At 43.9% G+C, this 20,087-nt stretch overlaps 1 protein-coding gene across 2 annotated transcripts in view; it reads right to left on the bottom strand.

The window, feature by feature from the left end:
* The window catches only part of NINJ2 (ninjurin 2), a 102,962-nt gene extending 83,401 nt beyond the window's left edge, over nt 1-19,561 (bottom strand). For both annotated transcript variants that reach the window (XM_061638656.1, XM_061638657.1), the window contains exon 1: nt 19,308-19,561. In XM_061638656.1, the coding sequence (XP_061494640.1) occupies nt 19,308-19,487 (180 nt within the window). In that variant the 5' untranslated portion in view covers nt 19,488-19,561. The remainder of the gene's footprint in view (nt 1-19,307) is intronic.
* Between the last annotated feature and the right edge of the window lie 526 nt (nt 19,562-20,087).

Genomic DNA, 20,087 nt, shown 5'->3' with positions numbered 1-20,087 from the left:
TATGATTCGATGATGTGATAAAACTGGAAGAACTCATTCCCCTCCACCCAAGATATTCACTGCTAGGATCTCTGTGTATTGAATGCATAGGCCCTAGTTAGACAGGTAGTGCAGTAACTCATGGCTAGAGTCTCCCTTTCGCTGCTCCCCTTCTGTCTTTCCTTGTTCCCTGTTTCTCTAAGGCGTGCATCAGGGATGGGGACCCTGTGGCCCTCTGGATGTTAGTTGGAAGCAATTCACAGAAGGGCTTAGTAGCTCAATGGGAGAGCATCTGCCTTGCCTGCAGGAGATCCCAGCTCCAATCCCTGGCATCTTCAGGCAAGGCTAGAAATCCCACCCGGCTGGTGGGGAAAGGTTTCCTTAAACATGGGGTTTATTAAATAATTGCAGCAGGGATCATTTCCCTGATAGAAATAGCCCCACCCCTAGCTGGGGAGGAAAGGCAGATATGCTTCTGGAATTACTTTGGTCCATATGCTGAAAGAAAGTCACCTGATCAGTACCTCTGACCTGGATTAAAGTGCAGATCAGAATGGAAGGTGCTTCCAGACTGTCGCTATTTTGGGGTGGAAATGAATCACATACTAGTAATTTTGGGTTATACAACTGACATTGCATTCAAAGTCTTGTGCAGCAAACCCGTTACTGAATGTTTTGTGATAAGGAAAAAGACCTTATCATTTTGTGATAAGGGAAAATGCACTGGAAAGTGTGGGATAGCAATTGCTTGACACAATGTTGTGTAACCTCCCCACAAACAAATAAGAATGAATGTTCAATAATTAGTCAACATCGATTCACCTTCCTGAAAATGCATCAGGATGAATGCTAAACAAAGGTTGACTGGAAGTAATCATAATTCTTCTTTAGAATTCACACTGCAACAAATTTTATGAGATGGTCCAAGGGCTACCTTGTGCCAAAAATATGTGTGTGTATGTGTGTGTTATATATTAAAACTGGGCAATGACCACTACAACTGTCTAGGAAGTATAGCACTGCTATACAGGTACACATTGAGAAGCAGTATTAAAATATCGTGATCATCAGGTTGTTGAAAGTAAAATGAAGGATCAAACTTCCTTCCCACGGATTCAGTCCCACCTGCCCGAGGTTAAAGGTTAAAGATGGGATAGGGAAGGAAAGTGGAGAGAAAAAGAATGCCAAGCTGGTTCTGCAGGCAGGGGCGTCACTACCGGGGTACGGAGGGTGCGGCCTGCACCCGGGTGTCACCATGAGGGGGGTGACACCCAGAGCTGCCCCGCCCCACGCCGTTGCCCAGCAAGGCTGCTCCAACTCCTCGGAGGCAGGCAGGCGGGCGAGACCGGGAGCAGCATCAGCGGGGCAAGGGAGGCATGCCGGCGTTCCCAGGCCTTCTCCGGCTGGGTGCCCCTCCGGCACACACCCTCCCAGGGGCATGGATGGGGTGGCTGGCCTCGAGTGCACGCGCACACACGTGCGCACACAAGCCCAGCCACCTGCGCGTGCACTCGAGGCCAGCCACCCCATCCATGCCCCTGGGAGGGCGCGCACCGGAGGTCCGCACCCCCTCGCACTCCCGCTAGTGATGCCGCTGTCTGCAGGATCCAATCCAGTCCCACTGATAATAGTAAATAATAGCTCACAGTTGGTTTACATGAAGATCAGCAGCACAAGGACAACATAATAAAGGAACAAGCCATCATAAAATGAGTCTGAAAATTTCCCAGAATTAAGAGTAAAGATGGGGGAGAAATTTGATTCGGTTAACATTTAAAGTTATCAGATTCACTTTCTGAAATAATATGAGAACCGAAACACAGCCACCCATTGAAATTACACTTGTTTTGAAACTGCAGTACACTTCCCCAACTAACCAAAGTTTACGAAAATGCATACATTAGGGATAATGTGAATAAGATTAATATATTAGTGAAAATGGCATACAAAAAAGCATTATGTTATGGAAAATTACTTGCAAAAATGTGTACATTAGTCAAAACTATGTATAAAAATGTGTGTATTAGGAGAAATTTGCATTAAATGTGAACAATTTTCAAGAGGATTTTTTTTTAAATCACAAATTGCTGCAGAAATGTGGAGAACTGAATTTAAGATTGGAAAAATTAGAAACTGAGAGAAGGACCAGAACTGACAGATCCTTCCATCCCAAATTAAGAGGCAGAAGTAGCAGAATAACTACAGATTGGGGTATGTGTCATGTGACTCTTAAGAAAGCAAGAAGCAGCAGTACCATAAAAAACCCCACAAACCTTAATGTGGATTGGACCTCACTCTCTTCTTGCCCCCTGAATAAGGAGATTCTTTGTCCTTTGAGAGAGGACAAAAAACCCTATTGAGGTGGAGCAATATTAATCACTTTGAGGAAAAAATGCAGACCAGGAATGTGAGCTCTGAAACATACAGGCAGCCTACACAAGCATGCTCTCTGCTGCAGCCAACCACTCTCCAAGTTGCAGAGGACAACCAAAAACACAAGGGAGGGGACAGGGTGAGCACAAGTGTCCCTACAGTCAGACTAAAGAAAGTCCTTATTCAGGAGACAAGAAGTAACTATTGTCTCGGACTGGGGGAGTTTCCAAACTGCTGCTATTTTGGAGTGAGATTCAGTCACATGCCAGCAAATTCACAATCATAGTTAAATGGGAGGTCTTGTGCAAGAAGCCTGCTTCCCCAAAGGATTGGACTTTTTTCAGTAAGGCAAGTGATGGGGAAATGCATTGGGAAGTGTGAGATAACACTTGTTTTGATGCAACGTCATCTAACCTCCTCACAAACAAATCAGAAGGAATGCTCCTTAAATAGCCAACACCATCTAATTTCCCTGAAAACAAATCAGGATGAAGGCTCAAGAAACAAGTCATCTTGAAGCAACTTAAACTAGAAACAGGTTAAGCAAAATAAGAGAAAATTGGAGTGATTGTGTAAAGAAAGCCTTTCCACCTTCCTTCACACCTTGCGACATTTGCATCTTTTCTTTCTCTGATCTGGAATTGATGCTGCCCTCCTTTTTCCTCCCAGCACTGGGGGTCCAGTCCAAATCCTTCCATCCATTACTATTTTAAAGGCTGAACAAATATAGGACATCTGATCCCTGACTTTTCATGCCACATGTAGATGGGCCCTAAAAGGCCCTGCTTAAATCTACTTGCAGAGGGGCATAGCTTGGTCAATCAGCAATCTCAGAAGGTCACATTTCTAGGTAAAACCCTTAATGAGGGCAAAGGGCTGTGTAGCTCTGGGAAGTATGCATGAGTTAGCCATTTTGGCACATGGAAACAAATGAGAGCAAAGGGCTGTATTGCACTAGACAGCATGCATGAGTTAGCCATTTTGGCACATGCAAACAAATGTGCTTTCAAGGCAAAGATTTTACAACCACTCAGAAGCCACACATTTAAAGCCACAGAAACAGAAAATAGAAGTCTTGTTCTTTGGCCAGCAAACCAAAGCCACTGTATTGTCAGTGCCATGAAGGTAATTATATCTTTCTACCTATCTGCAGGCCTTTCCATTCTGAATAAAGCCCTGTGAATATAGGTCCTGTGCATACTCTGCAGTATTTTTAAAGGAATCTATAGTGGCCAATCAAGTTATTTTGGCACCTAAGGCAGAAAATCCTACATGTGCCTCTTCGTCTTTTCCTGGCAGTAAAAATACAACACCAATAAATTAAGTAACTAACCATTTGGTGCCTTTTCATGACATCTAAAATCACCTCCCTGAGGCAGATGTCTCACTCTGCCTGATGGTAGATCCAGCCCTGTTCATCCTCTGCATATCCTTTTATTTCCTGGCACACAAGTGAAGCCACCACCATGGCTTGATTCCACGCAGCATCTTGGTCCTTATCTGTACAATCCTGGCACAGAGTCACACCACTCTTTAGCAAGATTGTTGGCACTCATTGTGTTGGGCAAATACATAAAGAGAAGAGAAGAGAGGAACAGCTGCAGCACTAGGGGGACTGAAGAAGACCTGCCCTGGGAGTGAGTATCTGAGCATGTAGGGCAGCCTTTCCCAACCGGTGTGCCTCCAGATGTTGTTGGACCACAACTCCCATCAGCCTCAGCCATTGGCAATGCTGGTGCTTGCTCCTCTGGGTTGCTGTCTTTTGAGACAGCTGATGTCCCTGGTAAGTGCTTCAAGGACTGGGACCCCTTGCCTGGAGTCAGAGAGGCTGCAGTTAATCTTACAGCCTCTTGCATCAGCTCCTGGCTGGGTCAGGAGGCATAAAAGCCCAGCTGCCCTTGGGGAGCCCCTTAGGGAGTCCTGAGGGCACACATGCTACCCTCTTCTATTTCTTTCTTTTTTCCCCTAACCAATCTGGAGGAGATTAGTAGTGGGGAGGGTGTATGGCTCATGTGTAGCTCCTGTGCAGCTCCTGTGCAGGGTGAGAGCCTGTGCAGTGAAATTAATGATAGGAGAAAGTCGCTGGATGCCTTCAGAGTGAGAGTCTGCAACTGGCAGAAGACTGGCCCTCCCTGGGTGTGAGACAGAGAGGGAGTAGATGTGCCCTGTGTGTGAAAGATATTGAGTGATTCTGACTGTTCCCAATTCTTGCAGAGGCCTACTGGGATAATTGGCTCAGGTAGGCTTTGTTGATGGGCTCTTGTTGGGTCCATATCAGGTGTTTAGGAAGAGTCTTAGTAAGGAGGGACATGGGTGATGCCACCCCAATTTCAGTGATCACGGGTAGAGAGAAGTATAGCATGAGGGAGGTGAATTACCACTGAAGACAAGGGCAAGGCTATCTATGCCTTGTTCCTCCCTCCCACTCCTCTCATGGATGGATTCCTCATTGCTCGTCTGCTGTGCCTGTGTATATTGTTGCTTAATGCCAGATTGGTACACAATAAGACCACACTCATCCATTATTTGATCATGGATGAAGGTGCCAATTTGATGTGCATTACCGAGACCTGGGTGGATGAGCTGGGACGAGTTGATCTGACCCAGCTTTGCCCACCTGGATACTAGGTCCAACACCAGCACAGGCTGCAGGGAAGGGGAGGGAGGAGTTGCTATGGTCTACAGAACTTCCATCTCTGTTGCCAGGAAACCACTCTGTCTTGGAGCTGGCTGTGAGGGCCTGCACCTGGTGTCAGGCCAAGGACACAGGAAACTAGGGTTGCTGCTGGTGTACTGTCCACCATGCTGCCTGGCACCTTCTCTGACTGAGCTGGTGGAGGCCATCTCAGTTGTGGTGTTGGAGGAGCCCAGAATGATAGTCCTGGGTGATTTCAATTTCCACGCTGAGGCTGCCTCGAGTATTCCGGCTCAGGACTTCCTGGCCTCCATGATGACCATGGGGCTGTTTCAAGTTGTCACTGGCTCCAGATGGAGGAAGGGGTGGTCTGGAGATGGAGGGGTGGATGTCACCCCATTGTCATGGTCAGACCACTTCCTGGTGAAGTTTAGACCTATGGCTCCAATCCTTCCCTGCAGGGGTGGTGGACAGATTAAGATGGTCCGCCCTGGAGACTAATGGAATCCACTGTATTCCTGAATGCCCTGGGGGAGTTCCCAGTAGATAGAGCAGGTGACCCTGTTGAAGCCCTTGTCATGCTGTGGAACAGCAAGGCACTTCGGGCTCTTGACACGGTTGCCCCCAAGTGCCCTCTCCGGCATTGTGGAGCCCAATTTGCACCTTGGTACACCAGTGAGCTAAGGGCAATGAAACAGGCTGGATGATGGTGAAAGACGTGCTGTGAAGCTAATCGGGCATGAGTAAGACATCATAACCATGCCTACTGTGTGGCAGTGAGGGCGGCAAAGAACCCACTTCTCTGCCTCCATTGCATCCTCAAGTAGCCATCCAGTGGAGCTTTTCTGTATTGTCAGGGGTCTGTTGACATCAGCTCCAGGAAACAGTTTTAGACTCTTCAGAGGCCCACTGTGAATTGTTTGCAAGGCACTTTTGAGGGTAAAGTGGCTCACCTCCGTAGCAGTATTGATGCCCCATCCACATCTACCGTAGTCCCCAGTGAGGTGTCCAGTGCAACGTTTGCTGCAACTTCTTGGGAATGGCTTCTGTTGATGCAGCCTGATGACGTTGGCAAGGTGCTTGCGATGATGTGGCCAGCAACATGTCCTCTCGACCCTTGCTCTTCATAGCTTATTAAAGCTTGCCGAGGGGGGTTGATCAAGTGGATCCATGGTGTGGTCAATGCATCATTGCAGGAGGGAGTAGTTCCAGCCACCCTGAAAGAGGCGGTGATCCAACTGCTCCTGAAAAAGCCCACCCTGGACCCATTGGTCTCCGACAATTACCGAACTGTCGTGAATACCCCCTTCTTAGGGAAGGCAATTGAAAGGGTTGTGGTGCAGCAATTGCAAGTAATCTTGGATGAAACAGATTATCTTGACCTATTGCAGTCTGGGTTCAGGACTGGTTATAGGACTGAATCGGCCTTGGTTGCCCTCATGGATGACCTTTATCAGGAGAAGAACAGGGGGAGTGCGCCCCTGTTACTCTTACTTGATCTCTCAGCAGCTTTTGATGCCATTGACCATGGTATCCTTCTGGGCCAACTTGGTGAGATGGGTATTGGAGGCACTGTTTTACAGTGGTTCCAATCCTATCTCCAGGGTCACTCTCAGAGAATAGCATTGGGTGACTGCCTTTCGGCCCCCTGGCAGTTGTGCTGTGGGGTGCCGCCGGGTATCATCTTGTCCCCCATACATTCATATGAAGCTCATGGGAGTGGTCGTCAGGAGATTTGGGGTGAGGTGTCAGCACTACACTGACAATACCCAGCTGTATTTCTCTGTAATGTTTTTAACCTTTTTTCTTTTTTACGATGTCTTCAAAACTTTTTTTAAAATGTTTTTAAAGATGTTTTGTTTTAACGTATTTTAAAGTCTGTTTGTATGATGTTTTAAAGTGTTCTTTAGTGCTTTTGTTTGCCACCCTGGGCTCCTGCTGGGAGGAAGAGCGGGATATAAATCAAATAATAGATAAATAAATAAATAAATAATAAAGAGAGAACATGTGCCAGCCTATTCTAGTATGTGTCCTTTGATAAATAATAAAAAAATGAATGCATTATTACTAGCCACAAACAACCATAAGACTCATCTGGATTCTTGCAAAAGCATGTGATATTGTCTGAACAGTGTGTGAAAACAATTTTCATCTCTTGTGTTCATTCAAAGAGTCACTTGCATGGCGCCTGCCTAATATTCAAGGGGAGGGAATTCCACAGAGTAGGTGCTGCCACGCTAAAAGTCCGTTTCCTATATTGTGCAGAACAAACCTCCTGATAAGATGGTATCTGCAGGAGGTCCTCACCTGCAGAGCACAGTGATTGACTGGGCATATAAGGGGTAAGACAGGCTTTCAGGTAACCTGGTCCCGAGCTGTATAGGGCTTTGTACGCCAAAACTAGAACCTTGAACTCATACAAATGGAAGTCACTTCATTTCTTCCGCATGAACTTAAAAACGATTAGCAACAAGAAGTGAAGGAGTGAAACCCTTCTTGCTGCTACTACTGCAGCCCACTTGCTTGCCTTCTCTTCCTGGGCCCAATATACACCAGAGAGATAGGGCAAGGCAAGGGGAGGCTGCCCCTCCTTCCCCTTGTTCCTGTCATTCCTTGTTTGCTCATATTGGAACGGTGAACAGACAGTTAAGGAGAAGCAACATCTGAGCTAAAAGACTCTGGGGGCTGGCAGTGTCCCCTGTGCAGGTGTGTGGGCCTTGGCAGGTGTCCAAAAATGCTGGCTTCTGATGCTGGCCCTGGTAATTAAAAAAAAAGCAAAAGTGTTTATCTGGCCTTATTTGAGTTAAAGAGGCAGCTTATTTGGGTGAAAGGTGCTGGCTTCAAGCTTTGCGTTTTGCTGGGGTCAGCCACTCTCATGTCTTCACAAGAAACTCAGTAGTGCAGGCAATCTTACTTGGCTTCCTCTCACCACCAGTCACCTGATTGGCGGTGGTAGCAAGCCTCCCTTGCCAATGCACAATTGGGAGCACACTTTAACACTCCCATCTCCACCGGCCTCTCACCTGACATCCCCTTAAATATTAGACAGGCACCATCTGTTATCTCTTCAGCACCTATGGAAGACCTTCCTCTTTCAACAAACCTTTTAAGGAGAGACCTTATTCCAGTCTGCATATGTGTTGGAATTGCTTTTTATGATATTTTAAAAGCTTTTTTTAAAAAGATGTTTTGTTTTAATATATTTTAAAGCCTGCTTTTAAGGTGCTTCAGAGTGAATCAAATTGATTATATAATTGGTAGCAGAAGATGGAGAAGTTCCATACTTTCTGCGAAAACAAGACCAGGAGCAGACTGCGGTACAGATCATGAACTGGTTGTATCGAAAATCAGAGTAAAGCTAAAGAAGAACAACAAAGCAATCATAATGCCAAAATACAATTTAAATAACATCCCAGAAGAATATAAAGATCAAATAAAGAACAGGTTTGAGGCTTTAACCTTCGTTGACAAAGAACCAGAAGAACTATGGAGTAAAGTCAGAGACATTATCAGGGAAGAATGCAAACAGACAATACCTCTAATCAAAAAGAGAGAAACACCTCAATGGATGACTGAAGAAGCTCTTAAAATGGTTAAAGAGAAAAGGCAAGCAAAAGCAAGAGGATACAGAAACACAGTCAGAACCCTAAATGCAACAATACAGCCACTAGTATGTAGGGACAAAGAGAACTATTACAATAGTTATTGTGTAGCAATAGCAGAGGACAACAAAAAGGGAAGAACAAGAGCCCTGTTCCAAAAGATTAGAGAAATGAAAGGGAAATTTAAACCAAGAGTAGGGATGTGGAATAATCAACAGGGGAACACATTACTGACCAAGATGAAATAAAAGGAAGATGGAAGCAATACACTGAAGAACTGTATAAAAGAGATCACAGGATGACAGATTCATTCATGGAGGAACCGTATGATGAAGAACCAGAAATTTTAGAATGTGAGGTGAAAGCTGCTCTTAAAATTCTTGGAAGAAACAAATCACCAGGAATAGATGGCATACCAATAGAGTTGCTACAAGCTACTGAGACATAATCTGTCCAAATATTGACAAATATCTGTCAAGAAATTTGGAAAACTAAACAATGGCCCACAGACTGGAAGCGTTCCATATACATCCCAATTCCAAAGAAAGGGGATTCCAGGGAATGCAGTAATTATTGAACTATTGCCTTAATATCCCATGCAAGTAAAGTAATGCTCAAGATTCTATAACAAAGGCTCTTACCATATATGGAGCGAGAAATGCCAGACGTCCAAGCTGGATTTAGAAAGGGAAGAGGCACCAGAGATCATATTGCAAACATATGCTGGATAATGGAACGGACCAAGGAATTCAGAAGAAAATCACCCTGTGCTTTATAGATTACAGCAAAGCCTTTGACTGTGAAGATCATGAAAAACTATGGAATGCTTTAAAAGAAATGGGGGTGCCACAGCATCTGATTGTCCTGATGTGCAACCTATACTCTGGACAAGAGGCTACGGTATGGGCAGAATATGGAGAGACCGACTGGTTCCCAATCGGAAAGGGTATGAGACAGAGGTGTATTTCATCACCCTATTTGTTGAATCTATACGCAGAACACAGCATACGGAAAGCAGGATTGGACCAAGATGAAGGAGGTGTGAAAACTGGAGGGAGAAATATCAATAATTTAAGATATGCAGACAATACCATACTACTAGCAGAAACCAGTAATGATTTGAAACGAATGCTGATGAAAGTTAAAGAGGAAAGCACAAAAGCAGGACATCAAAAACACTAAAGTAATGACAACAGTAGTTGACAATGAGGACATTGAACTCGTCAAGGATCAATACCTTGGCACAGTCATTAACCCAAACGGAGACAATAGTCAAGAAATCAGAAGAAGGCTAGGACTGGGGAGGGCCGCTATGAGAGAACTAGAAAAGGTCCTCAAGATGTATCACTGAACACTAAAGTCAGGATCATTCAGACCATGCTATTCCCAATCTCTATGTATGGATGTGAAAGTTGGACAGTGAAAAAAGCAGATAAGAGAAAAATCAACTCCTTTGAAATGTGATGTTGGAGGAGAGCTTGGTGCATACCATGCACTGCGAAAAAGACAAATAATTGGGTATTAGAACAAATTAAACGAGAACTGTCACTAGAAGCTAGAATGATGAAACTGAGGTTATCATACTTTGGACACATCATGAGAAGATCTGATTCACTAGAAAAGACAATCACGCTGGGAAAAACAGAAGGGAGTAGAAAAAGAGGAAGGCCAAACAAGAGATGGATTGATTCTATAAAGGAAGCCAGAGACCTGAACTTACAGGAACTGAACAGGGTGGCTCATGACAGATGCTTTTGGAGGTCACTGATTCATAGGGTCGCCATAAGTTATAATCAACTTGAAGGCGCATAACAACAGAGTGTCTTTTGTGTTTTGTTTGCCACCCTGGGCTCCTTCTGGGAGGATGGGTGGGATATAAATTTAATAAATAAATAAAAGGTGTGGAACGGGGTCCATTCATAGGAGATGGCCTTGCAGACTAAATTGGGACCCATGCTTGTCCTATGCAGGTCCATGGACTGAGGTTTTCCCACTACTAGGCAAATCATTCTGTTCATTCATTCATTTATTCATATATATATTTACTAAGGCTTGTAGTAGTTGCAAAGGACATTGTTGGACATGTATATATACATATATATGCATATACAAATCTAGTCAGATGAGGAAATAGTATCTGACTTTCTCAGATGGATATTTACTTAAATGACTTGTTTTAAAATATGTGATATCCAATTAGCAGCCGGGTAACACAGTGGTTCAAAAGTGTTTTATAACAATTTCTTCTGATTTTGTCTACGTAATAACTCCGTGAAATTAGTCATCAATTTCTTCCCACCACCCTGGGCCCAGGGTAACCACCAGCCCATCAGACCTCGTCATTGGGCTTGCTAGGCCTCTTCCATCATGCCCCAGACCCATGCCATATTCACACCATGCATTTATGCCACTATTATTCCACTTTAAACAGCCATGGCTTCCCCCAAAAAATCCTGGGAAGGGTAGTGTGTGACAGATGCTGAGAGTTGTTAGGAGACCTCTATTTCCCTCACAGAGCTACAGTTTCCAGACTGGTTTAACAATCAATCCTGCTTCCCAGAGAACTCTGAGAATAACTCTCAGCACCCTTCACAAACTACACTTCCCAGGATTCTTTGAGGAAAGCCATGACTGTTCAACGTGGAATAAATGTGTGATGTGAATGTGGTCCCACACAAGTTTCCAGCTTGGTCCGCTCACTGCTTTTCTTTCTGAGTAGTGGGAAGGGGGAGTGTTTTCTCAGCACCGATAAACAGCAGCGAGCTGATGATTCAGTAAGAGAAGTCTGCATCATTTGCTGTCTGTGCACTGTGAAACAGGAGCCTTTCTCTCAGTGCCCAGAGGGGAAACACAGTAAGAGAAGAAGAGTGGGAGAGGAAGAGAGAAGGGGAGACAGTCTGTATTAAGAGTATATATATCAAGTGTGTCTGTCTGTTAAGTGTGTGTGCTTGTGTTAAGTGTGTGTCCTGACCACACCCACCAACTTTTGGACTCACACTAGCCCACTTTTGGAATGTGGTCCCCAAGAAATTTCAACCTGGATAACATGGCCCTTGGCCCTAAAAAAGTGTCCCTACTCCTGCATTATGTAGTCAAATTTATGTGGGCAAGTGTGCTTGTAACAATTTATATGAATGAGTCCATTTTCTGCATTTATTTGCAGGGAAATAAGCAACGGCCAACTTTTACTTTCCCTCAGGGAGAGGTGGCAAGCCTCTAAACGCTGGCTCTTAATTTGTTGAAGGAGGTGGTTTAGATGCTAGGGCTTGGCTGAGCTTTCCTTCAGTTTCTGTTTCTCAGCTCTGTTTCCTCTATAACATTTTCCAGCTTAGGACTTATCCCCCTTCCATTTCAGGCTCCCTTGACAAGAGAATATTCAACAGGTTTCTGGGTCAGCACTGAGTTTCATGCCCCAGGGAGGACTGAGCTTGGGCAATTTCTGAAACCACCCCTTGAGCTGTATTCGAAAGCAATTATCCTGTGTGTGTGGTACCCAGGGGGTGATGTTCCACAGAAATCAGTCAGACTTGCTTAAAGCCAAAGTGAATTGACTCAACCTACACAGGGCTGCAGCCAGACTACTGCCACCCCCACCCCATTTCTCCTCTTCTCCCCATGCCCCTTTTACTTAAAAAAAATATTGCTGTTACAACAGTGGGGGCTTCTCTGCCACCTCCTTGGTTCCTGGTCTTTGAGAAACAGCCAAAGTGGGGTTCTTCTTCAGAACCAGGCATTCTGTATGAGGTGGCCAGGAGCATGCCCATGCTGCCACCTGTTTGCTTTAAATTGTTTATTTTAAAATCATTTTAAAAAGTATTAAGTTTTTAAAGTGTTTTTAGTTGCCACAGCAAATCACAACAGCGCAGGCATTTTTCTGGTCGCCCTCAAATTCAGTTCGCTTTTAAAAGTGAACCTACCTAATTTGCACTTTACAAACCAATGCATGAACCAAAACACAGCCATCCTTCTAAATGTGCACTTTTCAAAATTTTGCAGTGCAGTTCTGCAGCCATGTAACATGTACAAAAATGCATATACTAGGGTAAAATGTGCATAAAATGCATATATTAGTGAAAAGAATACACAAAATGCATTATATTAGGGGAAATTGCTTTGCAAAAATGTGTATATGAGGCAATATTGCATACAAACATTGTATATTAGGAGAAAGTTGCATTAAAATGTTGGTGAATTTACAATAGGGCTTTTTTTGAAAAAATGTTGAAATGTGGACAACTGAACAAAACTGGAAATGTGAGAGAGTGAGAGAAACTGAAACTGACTGACTTACCAATCCCTAGTGTTACATCCACCCCTTCATTTTTGGCACTAAAATGCAAAAAAAAATTAGGAATCCACACCAATTTTTTTAAAAGCCCCCTTCTTTTTTTGCATGTTACCAAAGAGGATCTTTTCATGCACTGCCAATTGCAGGAGGTCACTGACACAGTACCATCAATGTGTATGGCCACAGAGAAACCCTGGGCAGGGAAATCAACAAAGGGCCAGAAAAAGGTAGGTTTTAGAGGAGGAACAAGAGGTGAACATAAAAACAGCCCTGCTGGATTAAACAAAAGGCCAACCTAACCTAGCACCCAGTTTCCCACAGTGACCAACCAGATGCCTTCTTAGATCGGGGCAGCCAACATGATCTCCTCCAGAAGTTGTGGACTACAACTCCCATAATCCTTTGCCATTGGTGGTGCTGGCTGGGGATGAGTGGGAATTGTAGTCCACAACATCTGGAGGGCACCACATTGGCTATTCCTGATGTAGATGTTCTGATAGGAGATTCAAGGCTTTGTCTGCTCTGGCTATAAATATTCTAGTACCCGAGGCAGCCTGTAAGCAAGCATCATAAATACTTCTCATTCTTGAGTGCAATAATACAGGGTATATACAGACCTAACTAGTTTTAGTCTCCCCAGGGAATTCTGGGAATAATAGTTCTCTAAAGGAGGCAATCTAACAGATCATTTTACTTATTTATTTGGGGCATTTAATATCCTGCTCTTTAATCCACAAGCACTCCTAGATCAGATTTTTTTAAAAACATGAACAATAAAATTGAACCAAGGAAGTGCAGCCCTTAAGTGGAGCGGGTTGGACTTGTTCCTTTTAAATATATTGTCAGATGAGTTTTTTAGTGGGGGTTTTTGTATTACTGTTTTTATCTGATTTTAATGGCTTTGTTATCTTATTTTTACTGTGTAAATCACTTTGAGGCAATTGAGTGCAAACATGCAACTAATAAATACAATGAAGATTTAAAAAATTAGGTAGCATTGTAGGCAGTACTCCAAGATTAGAACGAGATTAAAAGTAGCAACGTTTAAAGGCCTGGGCAAATAAAAATATCTTTCACTCAATAACAATACATCCATTTTTGTCTGGGTTTTAAAGTAGCATTACAAAGAAATCAGATTCTGCTCCAGGCTGTCATCACAGGGTAGAGAATTTCAAACCTGGGATGTCACAACAAAGAAGGCCCTATCTCTGTTGGCACCAACCATCCCACTTCCAGTTGGGCAGAGACCTGGAGAACGTAGATTTTCAGGCAGATTCCGCTGAGAGAAGGCCATCCTTAAGGCGCCTTGGTCTCAAGCCATTTAGGTCTTGAAAGATTAAACACTTTGCATTGTGCGTGGAAATGGACCAGGAGCTAATGCAGTTGTTTTAAAACTATCAAGATGTAGTCCATTTGCTTGGTCCCAAATCATTAGTCTTGTTGCTGTATTTTGGACAAGTGGCAGTTTCTGAGTATTGTTCAAGGGCAGCACCATGTACAATGCATTGCCATAATCCAAGTAGGGTATTATCAGTGCACAGACAACTGTGGCTGAGCTCTCTCTTTCTCTTCAGGAAGGGCCACAGCTGGTCCACCTGTCTCATCTGCTGAAAAATGTGTCATGTCACAAAAGCCATTTGGGCTTCCAAGGACAGATCTAATAGCACCCCTAGGCTGTAAACCTGAACCTTCAGAGGGAATACTAGTATGTCTGGGACAGTCTGAACAACAAAACCCCATCACCACCAGGTCAGATGAACTGCCCACCAACTATTTCCAGAGTTACAAGTTGTGCTGTCATCAACAAGTTTGTGGATCGCTGTGAGGATCCCAACCTGCTGCCACCACCTCCTGTCAGGTCCCACCAGTCAGGATCCTGGGTTTTATTTGTTCTCTCACCGGCTCTAGCACAGATCTCGCAAGATCCCACTGCTAGGCAGCACCACCAGGTACTCCCTGTTTCACAATATTGCCTTAGGACTTTGCCTTAGTCCCCTTCTGGCCTATTGTTACTTTGTGTCTGGGTGCACTTGCAGGTCACATCCCCCCTGTATCTTTATGCCTATAAAGCATACAACCCTGGGTTGCCCTGGATACTTGATGATACACTATCTCTTCACCGCTGCCACCATTTGATACTGTTTCTCTGCATCTTGGTAATTACCCTGCCCTCCCTTCTGGTCTGTGTAAACCCCAGCCAAGGATCAGGCTTTGGTAAACCAAGAAAATATTTATTTATAAACACCAGGAAATAACAAGATTACTTATGGGATATTTAACAAGCGTATGGTTTGATACAGTGTCACTCTTTATGTTTCCAGTCATATATAATCTGCCTTACTACCAGCCAAATATAATCCAACCCACAACCAACTCCAATCCACACTCCACAACCAACCGACCCAACAGAACCCTTTCTCAACTGTCATCCTCTCATTTATAGCTTCAGCCACTCAAACGCTCAGCCAATCACAGTACAGCATTCTCCAGCATTCTAGCCCATGTACTCCCCCCTCTCACTCAATCCACTTACCATGTATACTTTAATAAACCCGCACTTACCATGTTTACAGTTATCAAAATACAGGGGCATCACAATCCCCATTGTTAATTACATAATTATCTCAGTGTCCATATTTTCTGTATTCTATTCCCCTCTCATCTCACTGTTTAGAAACCATTTCCATCTCTCACACAACCATGTGTATATATACCTTCTCAGGGCTGTCCCAAGATATTTTGTTCCTGAGGCGAAGGGTAAGATGGCGCTCCACTCCTCCTCCTCCTCCTCTTCCTCCTCCTACTCCTACTACTACTAGGTCACATGTTTGCAGTCAACTGCCTCAAAGTGACTTATACAGTAAAATAAAATAACAAAGGCATGAAAATCAGATAAAAACAGCAATGCACAAAAACTAAAATGCTCTTCTGACAAAATATTAAGGGAAAAGTCATACCCACCCATTTAAAAGATAGGCACAACAAAGGTCACTTAATGTATCTAACTACCTTCCCAATTAAAAGCTATAAACCTGGGTAAATAAAAAATTCTTTGTCTAGCACAGGGGTAGGGAACATTTTCTGGACGATGGGCCAGATCATTATCTCCCTGACTCCTGGCAAGTGATGATAGACAGGAGGTCACCGTTTGTAGAAAATGGCCTCATAGGCCAAACTGGACTTTCTTTCAGGCCAAGATTGGCCCACAGGCCAGAGGTTCCCCACCCCTGGCCTAGTACCTAAAAGTAGACAACAATGACACCAGGTGTGCTTCTGTGGGAAGAACATTCCAGAAACAGGGAGCCACCAATGAAAAGGGCCATTCAAAAGCCAGCTAGACTGGCAATTGAATCTGTGATGCTGACAAAAAAATGCCATCCTCCCCATGGCTACAGACAGCAGGCTATCTTAGAAGGTGGAAATCCATCATACACAGTTATTTTTTCCAACACTATTCTGTCACTTCCTGGTCCCCTCCCAGCCTCTGCCACCTGTGGTAACTGCCTTACTCTGCCTAATAATAGGGCTGGCCTTGCACCCTCTGCAACATTTTGTGCATCTGTTAAAGTGGACTATAGTCTATGAATGCTTATGCCATAATAAATGTGTTAGTCTTCAAGGTGCCACAAAATTCTTTATTGTTTTCACCCATCGACAGTACATCTATTTTAGGATTGCATCTGTCTGGATCAGGGATGGAAACATTTGTCAGTTTCGGTTCTCTCAGTTTCCCAGTCTTAAATTAAGTTCTCCCCATTTCTGTAGCAATCTGTGAATTTTTTTAAAAAATCCTCATGAAAATTCTCCAGCATGTTAGCGCGAATTTTGTAGGCAGTTTTGACTAATATGCATATTTGCAAGCAATTCCTCGTCACATCATGCATTTTTGTATGTTGTTTCACTCATATACTACTTTTTATGCACACTTTCCCCTAACATATGCATTTTTGTAAACTCTGTTTGGCTGGCGAACTGCATTGCAAAATTTGAATGTGCAAATTTCAGAAGGATGGCTGTGTTTTGGTTCTCATATTGTTTCGGAAAGTGTGGATTTGATAGATTTGGCTTGAAATGGGAACTGAATCTAATTTCTCACCCATCCCTAGTCCGATTGATCTTATGTTTACAGACTGCTCAAAACTCACCAAACCTGGTTCACAGGTTTCTTGGGGAGAAAGGGGAGGAACAGCCATTATAGCAATACTGACATTATTAAAGCATACACATGTTTGCAGTGTAGATATCCCCACTGTCACTAAAATCCCATCAAAGGTCTCAGTTTCCACTTCACCTGTGTTCATTTGGGTCTGGTTACACAGGTAGCATACTGCAAGTGGAAAATATTATTCCTGCCAGCACAGCAGACAAAGTGGCTAGGCTAGAATCTCTCTTCCCAATGTGCTACTTGTTATTTGCAGAAAGTTTACATGGAGGATAAGACTGTTAGTGCCTACTAGCCACAATGGCTATACTCTATGTCTACTGTCAAAAGCAGTATGTAGGAGCCCTATGGATTGCTCTTCCAATAGAGATTCAGCAGGTGCCTTCTATATCGGCCATTTGCCAAAAACTTTTATTTGCTACCAGGCTTATGCAGGCAATTAAGACAAACACTTTCTGTAACAGTGGGTAATCTGTTTTACATTTTTATATGATTTTATTGTGCTTATATAACTGTTGTATACTGCGTTTATTTTTTAATGAAATTGTAGCATGGAAGTATTTTTATAAATAAATAATCACAAGGAAGGATCAATGCATTTTGCTTATTACCAACTGCTTATTTATGGTTCGGTTTGTGTTTGGGGCATTTGCCTTTCCTTGTTAGGAAGGCAAAAAGGCTGGGTTACCATACATAACTATGGCTCTGAGGGACCTGAAAGACCACCTGCTCCATTATACACCTGCCAAGACTTGGTGGTCGTAAGGGGATGCCTTCTGAGGACCACAGTTCTCTGAGATACAGTGTGTGGTGACTCATGAGAGAGCATTCTCAATAGTAGTACCCTAACTCTGAAATGCCCCCCTTCTTAGGTGCAAGCAATCTTAACATTGACGGAGTTTTGAAAATGTGGCAGCTAACCCAAGCATTTGATAAAATTGCTGCCCGTTGCTTGGCTGATATAGTTACGTTGTTAGTATGTTGCCTGGAGGAGAAATTCAGCCCCGTTCACATTTAAAGGCAAATGTCCTTAATTTGCATTTCCCAAAACAATATGCGAACTGAAACGCAGCTGTCCTTCAAAATGTCCATTTCTCTGAATTTTGCAGTGCAGTTCTCCAGCCAAGCAAGGTGTACAAAAATGCATTTACAAGAATAAAATGTGCATAAAACGCATACATTAGCAAACACACAAAAATGCATTATATTGGGGGAAATTGTTTGGAAAATGCGTATACTGGGAGAAATTCACATTAAAATGCTGATGAATTTTCATGAGGATTTAAAAAAAACTGATGTGGAAATGTGGAGAACTGAACTTAGGTCTGCAAAAAATGAGAGGAACTGACAGGGACAGATTCACTTGTCCCTAAATGCCTGTTTTTACATTAAGCCTCATTTAAATGTAATATGGTTTCATTGTCCTGTTTTAAATGTCACTTCACATTCTGGGACAGTGAGAAGAAGGAAGAGTGGCTGATAAATAACATAAAGAAATAAATAAGATCAAAAACAACATCTGTTCAGTCGTGCTGTGAGGCCTCTGTCCTGTCGTAACAACGTTGTAAAAACTCTTAAAACTCTACTCTCCCCTTCTTTGCTTTAGTGGTTCTTTTTTTCCTAGACCGCTTTAAAAAAACAAAATCCAATCCATCTGCAATAATTAGCCTTTTCAAGAGACACCGAGTTCTAGGAAGCTCCCGCTCCTCGGCAAACAAACTCTGAGGAGTAGAAAAAGAGGAGCCTGAAAGGGCCGGATCAAGAGGTTTTGTTGCTCTAGGCACCTCAGGTAGGAACTGGTGTCCGCAGCTCTCTCACTTCACAGTGCTCGTGTTTATTTCTTTTTCCCTCGTGCCTAGGGGTTGGGAACGTTTTCTAATCAAGTACAGAAGGGGCTTTGTGAGGAAGGGCAGGCAGACAGAATAACATTTTTTTCCCCAGCTCGTCAAAGCGGCACCCTTGCCTCTCTCAAGACAAACTCTTCCTGAGGAAGAAGAACGCACTGCGCAGCTCCTTTCCTCCTCCCTCGCTCTCCTCCCTATCAGCGGAAGCTTATCAGCCCTTTGATGGGCCTGTGGGATGGGGATCCAGTGAAACAGCTCTGACTCCAGAGAGAGAGAGAGAGAGAGAGAGGAGAAATCTCCAGAAAGAGACTTCAAAGTATGCCGAGGAGGAAAAACACAAGAGAGAGAGAGAGAGGTTAGACCATTGTGCCTCACTCCCTAGCCTCCATCATCTCCCGATATATCCCCAGAATCATGGACTCACATGAAGGTTGATCATTTCTCCTTCCGATCCCATCCTCTCTTTTTTTTGTGCTCCCCAGGTTTTCTGGTCAATCCTCTTGAGCCCGCACAAGAGACCAAGTCTCTGCAGCTTTCTGGAGTCTCCCAGTGCTTTGCTGGGTGGGAGGAAAAGCACAGCTGCTGGAACAGACCTGCTATTCATCTGTATGATGTGGGACTCATGCCTTGGCTTCAGCTTTTGAGGACTGGGGGGAGGAGGGGAGGGGGAGGGGGTGGAGGGGAGCAAGGGGGCAGTGGTGGTGGAAGAAGTGGGCACGCAGATTTTTGATTGTCTCTAAGAAGCTGAATGGCCCTCCTGTTATGTAAGCGATGACTACACGTCTCCGTAGGTTCTGGACCCAGCTGAGCCCTGTGAGGTCATTTGGGCTAGCAATTCCATGATGCACGCAATGTACCAAGGGGCTCATGGCACAGACATGCCAGCTTTCAGCACAGAAATCCTAAATGCCGTCTGCAGTCACAAGGCCCTTGTGTGCAGAGGACTTTAATCACATATGGTTGTTGACATAGTTACTGAGACTTGGTCACACTTGCTAGCTTCTAAAAAGATTAACAGCAACAGCAGTCGCTCGTAGCTGTGAAGCCCTTCCCACTTCAAACTCTTAAATTCTGGGGCTCTTTTCAACACACCCAAATCTGGTTTGGGAATTTGCATCGAGAGTTATCCCAAGCGCCAACCTAGGGTTCACCTCTAATCATGCAGCTGCACTGGAGTCTCTCTTAAGACACACTCTTCCACTGC

The sequence above is a fragment of the Rhineura floridana genome, chromosome 8 (assembly GCF_030035675.1).
Source record: "Rhineura floridana isolate rRhiFlo1 chromosome 8, rRhiFlo1.hap2, whole genome shotgun sequence".
Taxonomy (NCBI): domain Eukaryota; kingdom Metazoa; phylum Chordata; class Lepidosauria; order Squamata; family Rhineuridae; genus Rhineura; species Rhineura floridana.
This window is presented reverse-complemented; position numbering and strand designations above follow the sequence as displayed.